General features: G+C 39.6%; 1 protein-coding gene across 1 annotated transcript; it reads left to right on the top strand.

Moving 5' to 3' along the window:
• The first annotated feature begins 506 nt into the window (after nucleotides 1-506).
• foxd2 (forkhead box D2) lies at nucleotides 507-6,248 on the top strand. The gene is made up of 2 exons (XM_043699246.2): nucleotides 507-1,901; nucleotides 6,111-6,248. The coding sequence occupies exon 1, from the start codon at nucleotides 824-826 to the stop codon at nucleotides 1,880-1,882; it is 1,059 nt and encodes a 352-aa protein (XP_043555181.1). The 5' UTR covers nucleotides 507-823; the 3' UTR covers nucleotides 1,883-1,901; nucleotides 6,111-6,248.
• Nucleotides 6,249-7,446: the final 1,198 nt, after the last annotated feature.

The raw sequence follows: 7,446 nt of genomic DNA, 5'->3' as shown, positions 1-7,446 counted from the left end.
AATTCTCCAGCCGGTGCAATGTCGAATTGGTGCCTCGAATTGAACAAGCTAAATAAGCTGCAACAGCCCTACTCCATTTTTTAAAATATCCTCATACGAGAGGGATATTTGCCTCTGTTTAGTTGAATGCACTGCGTGTTCCAATAAAACTTTTTATTGAATGCTACATAGAATTACAGTGAAGTCGTTTTTGCAATGACAGATTGTGTCAAATAGGATTGGAACGGGTGAAATTGACACTCAACTTGGAAGACAGCATTTAATATAATTCGATTCAAGAACTGAGGAAATCGAAGATAGCATTCTTGAAATCAGATGATACAAGAGCATGCCAGTGGCAGAGCTGGAGAGTGATCTTGCTGATGACATTGAGTCCCTGGGTGAGGTCCCTTTAAGAGAAACCTCGGGTCCCTTCACCAGCTCGATGCTGACGTCAGAGCCACGTGACGCCCCCTGCCGGATAAATGGCGATTGACAGCCGATTGAGGAGCAGAAGCGTTTTCCGCAATCCTCTGCTACTCGCGAAAGTTACAAACAAAAACTTTGCATTCTGCCTCATACGGCTGGCAGGCCATGCGCCGGCCTTATGCATAAGTGTGGAGCAGGGTCCGGCCAAACAGTGGCGAGATCAAAGCAAAAGAAAAGGAGCCAGACCCCAACTGCCCCGATCTGCAAAGTGCTCGATGAGAAATAAAAGAGGAGGGGGACCTCTTGGAAAGGACTGCGGGCAACTTGAACTGCTTTGAGCCATTCGGAGCCACTCCACTAGGGGGTCTGGAGACTGGAGATTTGCTTTGAAGAATCTGGGCCGATCACTTCCACAATGACTCTGGGTGCCGATATGTCTGATCATTCTCTGCTCTCCGAAGATACGGACATTGATGTGGTCGGTGATATGAACGGCAAAGACAGCAAATACGGCAGTTTTCACTCGGACAATGATTCCGATGATAACCTGAGCAGAAACGTTTCTGAGAATGTGGAATCTCCGGACTTGTCCGGACGATCTGACCCAAGTCCGACGCGGGCAAGTGACAAGCCGTGTAAAAGTACCCTGGTGAAGCCTCCTTACTCTTACATCGCCCTGATTACCATGGCCATTCTCCAGAGTCCAAAAAAGAGACTGACCCTGAGTGAGATCTGTGAGTTTATCAGTAATCGCTTCCCCTACTACAGAGAAAAGTTTCCTGCCTGGCAGAACTCCATACGACACAATCTTTCCCTGAACGACTGCTTCGTGAAAATCCCCCGGGAGCCCGGGAACCCTGGCAAAGGTAATTACTGGACCCTGGACCCCGATTCCGCAGACATGTTTGACAACGGCAGCTTTCTCCGCAGGAGGAAACGGTTCAAAAGGCAACAACCGTCCGAGATCTTAAGGGATCACAGCAGTTTCCTGCCAAACTTTGGATATGGACCTTATGGCTGCGGCTATGGCATCCAGTTGCAGAATTTCCATCATGCCCATCACCATGCCAGCCCCAGCACTTTCCCATTCCAATCCCCACATTGCGCAGTGCCATCTCCAGCCTCAATGTTTCCAACTCCAGCCATCCCCTCGCTTTTGCACGGCGGCGAGCTAACCAGGAAATCTTTCTACCCACAGTTGAGTCCCACTCTACCCAATCTGCAAGGACTGAAAGCCGACCCGAGCCAGTCCAGGCCTTCCTTTTCCATAGACAATATCATAGGGGCTGCTCCTTCAAATGCCCCCGGGTCGCCCTATTCAGGCCCAGCTGGAAGCCAAGCCCAGGTATTGGCAATGTTAACCCCGGCACTGACACAGGCCCAGACCCCACTGAACTTAACGCACGAAAATGTTCTACAGACTGGACAGAACTTTTCAAGCAAACTCACAAATCTTAACACCTGTCACTATTAAATTTTTCGTCCCATGGCAGGTAGGAATTATACATTTTTGAATATTTGAAACCACACAGCTACTTCTGGAAAAAAATGGCAAATATATTTATCATATGTATATATGTAAAATACAAAGTATGTGTGGAGAATACTGAATTCTTAATGCCATACTTTATAGTGTTCTCTGTACTGAATGTTAAGGTCTTTTCAACATGTTGATCCAATATACTGCTCAAGCACTGTTGAAGGACGGTTAGGGACCCTCAGGATTATTAAACCGTTTTTTATGTACACTGAGTAATTTACAGACGAATTTGTCGAAAGGAGAATTAATAAATTAATCTTTTAACATTTCAGTTATTAAGGTTTAGTCCCTAACTACCAGTTTTTTTTGTAATTATTTGTACATAGATATAGGAAAGATGTACAGCTCACCCACTTCACGCCTGCTGTCCCGTTGGTTGTGCATCGATTTATTTTATGAGGGATGTCTGTGAATAATAGTAATGTTTGTTTCAAAATGTCCATCCGGTCTTTTGGTGTAAATTAATAAATGTTTTAAACTCTGAAACATATGTCTTCAATTTGTATGTAATGTTCGCACATAAAACTTCAAACCTACATTTAGGAAAGTATCACTCTTTATGATTTACAACTGTGTTAGCAGAGCTAAGGAATGACTATAATGCGATACCTTTCAGATATTGTTAGCATCTTCTGCAAAATAAGTTGGCATAAACTACTGGATTGTACCTAAGAGTTTTCAAGTTCGATAGAATATTGGGAAAACCCTGGGTTTAGCACAAATAAATGGCATTGTTCAAATTAACGATTTTGCGGAAAAGAAGTTGAGGCGCCCATTTAAAAGGGGTCAAGGGACATTAATTTGCAATGTTGCTGAAACTAAACCTTGGATTGTATTATTTCAACAGCTTTTACATTTAAAATGTATATTAATTGTCAACATATTGATGAATGCACATTTAAGGTTCGTAATTTCAGTTCTGAGGAGAAAGCAAAGGAGCAATCAAGCTATTTCTGATGAAATGTAATTGCGGGCTGGTCTTGTTACATTTTCACGTTTATCATTTTCTGAAAGGCCTTCTGCGTGTTTCAAATCGTGTTTTTGAATAGAACAGCAAATGGTGGAAGGGCGTTTTTAATGGAGTATGTATCGACTCCAGTAGAAACAGTTTCATATATTTTACAAAATTCCTTATTCTCCTCAGGTGTAAAGTTTAACTGGAATCTCCATGTTAGTTCACCCACACATTAGTTAGTATTTTTTGGCAGTTGAGGATAGTTAGAGCTAACAATATGCAAACTTTTGGTGCTTGTCAATCAGGTGACACTGGTGCTCCTTCCTAACTCCTCGTATGTCAGTGGCTTGTTGGTAGATTCGGGTTTAGATTCTATTTTCTGGACAGCACAAATGTGCAGAAGCTTTGTCTCTGCTGTAATCCACATAAAACCGGCGAGTTTGTTTATGTTGTTGATAATGCCTCGTCCTGAATAAACGACTCCCAGTGAGCGGTCTCAGCTCCAGCTGACACATTTGCTTTTGAAAAGCGATCTCTCCTCTCAGACAGTTGGTTGTCTTTTATGTTTGTATTCCTTTGCCTGGACAAAGGTTGTTTAAGACTCGAGGATCCACGCCACAGGAGAAAATAGATGGGCAATGAATCTATTTTAAAAGTTTGCTGACTGCATATTTTGCTTCGTATTGCAATTTTTTTTTATTTGTTGGGACTCTGTGCAAATTGCTACATTACTGCATATGGTTTTACTGACACGCTTATTACCCCAAGATAGCTCTTTCTGTAGGTTTCGATGATGCGAAAATATGTTTTCTCTGCAGTTTCAATCCTCAAGATGTCAGTGCAACTGTTTTTAATTACTGACATCAGTCTGTACATATCGGCCGCATAATTTCGACTAATTGGCAAAAAATGAAGACAATCTTCCAGAATCAGCCACAGGATAAAAGAAACACGCCTAATGAAAATCCTCTTGTCGGGCCGATCTAGGATGCATTGTTTAAAAATCACATCACATCGGCAAGTTTTTAAAAAATTATTTCACTATTTCATCTCCTGCTTAGCGCTTCCTTGCTTTTGCAGTTTTTTGGTACATTTCAATGTGAAAGACATGATTGAAAGATACAATAACATAGCTAGACATTAATCTTATTTATAAGCTGCTATTCCCTTATATTTCCTAGAAGGAGCAATTACTTTCAGCAAATGTTTTACGGCTGCCATTCTCATAGCATGGATTTCTTCACCTAAATTAATGTTTCAGTTTATGAAACTGGCCGAGAGGAGGAATTATCTGCACCGGATAAATTAATGCGCCATAAAAACAAAATTATTTTTGTTTTTATTTGGGACTTCCGGCATCCAGAGTATTTTGCCTTTAGTTTCAGAGGTTAGTGTGACGGGTAATTTATGTGTTTGGAGACCATTAGTTTATAAAGCATTTCGGTACTTCTGAAAAAAATTGTCAGTCTTCTAGGTGATAGAATCTGTTTTTAAATTTTGGGAACTTGCCCAATCCAGAAACTCGAATGATAAATTCCAGCTTTAATGCATGCTTAAAATAACAAACTGCGTTTTTCTCGGGTTTAAACATTGGTTTTGTAAAAGATTGCAAACACACCTGAACAGTTAGGAGAGGTGCCTCGGCCTCATTTTTTGCTTGTATTTGCATGTTGTCTTACAATCTGTGAAGCTCTTTGAATGGCAACTGAAACAGTTCACGCGCATAAAATGTTTGCGGTGTGCACAGCACGGAGCTGCACAGTAAATAAGGGTCTTTCGCCTTCAGCACAAATCTTCTCAGGACCGTGTTAATAAGGGATTGTTTGCAATAACAGCAATAAAATCGCCGAAGAAACAGTATCTGTTTTGCAGTTGGTTGTGTAAATTTCACGTTCTCGTTCAATGGCTCATCTCGGGCGCTGAAGGTTGGATTGTTTTAACCCGAGTGAATGCTGCTAAATGTACAGTTTATCGGTCCGCTTAATAGAGGTTCGAATTTCAACCCTTCCCCCTTCTCATTCTAAAGCCCATTAACTGGATCACAGGATTTTCTGACGGTGGCTTTAACATTGATTAGGGGGACTTTTTTTAAAACCTACGGAGTGGAAAGGGAGTTAGTCAGCTTTGTACTCGCTGTTAGGCCAAGTAGCGGAAGCGTGTTCGAAGTGAAGGGTTCTTGAATTGTGGCAAGGATAGGCATCTAGTTGGCAGATAGTCAAACCTTTTACTCTGGATGGGAATATAAGTAAAGTACAGACGTAAGAAACTGCACTTTAAGGAGATTTTCGATACATCCTAATTCAGCAGAAGGAATCTTGAATACTGTAGATATTCTTACATTTAAACAATAAATTAAGCAATTGCTAATGGCATACAGTTGTATTTAGCAAAAACACAAAATAATATTAGCAGAGCATTTGGAAAATGTACATATTTTCATCTGATGAACATTTTCCCGGGTTATGATATATTGAAAAATGTTAACTATTTCTTAAGATGGCTATGTAATATGATGCTGTACGTTGTTTATAGTTACATGCCTAATTACAAAGAAAAGCGCATGTATTTTTGTTCGAAAGAAGCTGCGAGTTTTAAATTTATTACGACGAAATGTAGGTTAGCATGTTTAGTACCAGCATTAACACGAGCTAACAAATATCGGGACTTTTCACAACGCTGAGGTTATTATGTGGAACTGCAATCAGCAATAAGCTATAATCTTATCAAATGTAGAGATAATTATTTGAGACGCTGGTGTTTTGCATTCGTATGCCTAAAAGCATTACACTTTCAAAGATCGTAAGACCCGAAAATTTACACGTTTTAATTTCGAAATTTGGACTGTGAAATTTGCTTTCCCTTTCGAAGAATCACAATCAAATCGATCGCTTAAAATACCAGAAAGAAACGTTTCCGCATATAAGCGTTAAATACTACTGGATTTTTTTCAGGCCAATCTCCCAAAATGAAACAAATAATGTTAGTTGACAGGAGAAAGTGCAGTTCAGTTCGAAGTGTTTTTTTTAAAAAGGCAAGCTCTTTCATGACAGGACAAAAAAACAATGTTGTTTTCACCCCTTGCTATACATCTGGCAAAAAAAAATCTGATACTGAGTTGGTAGTGTTGCACTGTAAGTGTCGTTTTCCTTTTCATAACCTGATAAAATATCAAAATGAGAGCTTCTGCATTTTGGTCCCCTGCAACAGGTGTCGGGTTCGCTCTGAACAAGAGGGGTTCCTTTGATCCTGAGATTACTGGTGTCATCCATCCGAACTCAATTCAGATGCAAATCGTGTGGGTTCTTTTCCTGCTTTGATGGTGAAGAGAGTGGTCCAAGTGCAAAGATTGTTGTGGGGCTGGAGGATGTGTGTGGCGCGTAATCCAATGGATTATATGACACTGGATAATCGCAATGATTGTTATCAAAGAAAGACTAGGATTGTCTCCCGGAGGAAGTTATTCCATTAAAATGAGCAGAACAAGGATAAAGCAGAGATATTTTCTCGCATTATTTTTATTTGTTCCTCTTAGAATGACAATTTGATTTAGAATACGCTTGTTACGCTTATAGTCATTTATTGCGGAAAATGGATTATTAATGTCACGAGAAAAATCATTCCTGGTCATCTCATTATTATCTTCATATATAATCTGTAAACATCAATTAAAACCAGCTTCATGCAAATGCAACAAGAAAATATTTTCTCAGAAAATCGAAGCGCCACATTTTCAACATTTTGTATCAACTTGCTTTAGATTATAATTTACGTTTCTTCTTAAAACTGCGACGTATTTTGTGAACTGATGTTTCATATCACAAATGTTATGATATTCAAAGGGGTCAGGATCCCAATGTATCTCTTAAATTCAAAACTAAATTATTAACAGCATATGACAAACACTTAAGGAACATTGCTGGGTTTTTAAAATACATTTTCAACTCACTGTGGCAAACTGATAGATATCCGCCCTCATCATTTAAGCACACGGAAAGGTGCTGCAGGTTTATACAGTGGAATTTATCTTGTAAAGTGCACTTTCTTCCCGCAGACTTGCTCCATTAAAAAAATGAATGAACTTTTTTTTTGCTTTTCATGTTTTCACTGGTAACCTCACCCGAGGCTTTTTACTTAAATCTTTAATAGGCCAACATGGGATGTTTAAATCAAAATGTTCACTACGTGTGAGATCTACGTTTGTAATAGTTCGAAGGCCTTCCATGAGGTTAATGTCAATGTAATGATCGATGTCTATTTTATTCATCACATGTCCCTCTGCATCTGCTGAGCATGCTATTATTTTTTAAATTGCGAGTGTTGCTTCATAACAAAACCAATGCCTTCTTGGGGCTTACTTTGATCACAGAGTTTGAAATACAGAATGGTGACCGTTTTGAAATGACACAAGGAAAGGCAGACAGAGGTGCTGCTTATATGTTTGATGTTCAGGTGCAGCAAACTAATAAACATAAGTAAATGGTGAAATACGGTTTAAGGTGAGTTTACAACCATAAAATGTAATGGTGAATAAAACTAATTCGAA

Source organism: Chiloscyllium plagiosum, unplaced genomic scaffold (assembly GCF_037043375.1).
Source record: "Chiloscyllium plagiosum isolate Xiang-an unplaced genomic scaffold, Cpla_swu_hap1 HiC_scaffold_9, whole genome shotgun sequence".
NCBI classification, from domain to species: domain Eukaryota; kingdom Metazoa; phylum Chordata; class Chondrichthyes; order Orectolobiformes; family Hemiscylliidae; genus Chiloscyllium; species Chiloscyllium plagiosum.
Note: the sequence above shows the minus strand (reverse complement) of the source record. Positions and strands in the feature narration are given on the sequence as shown.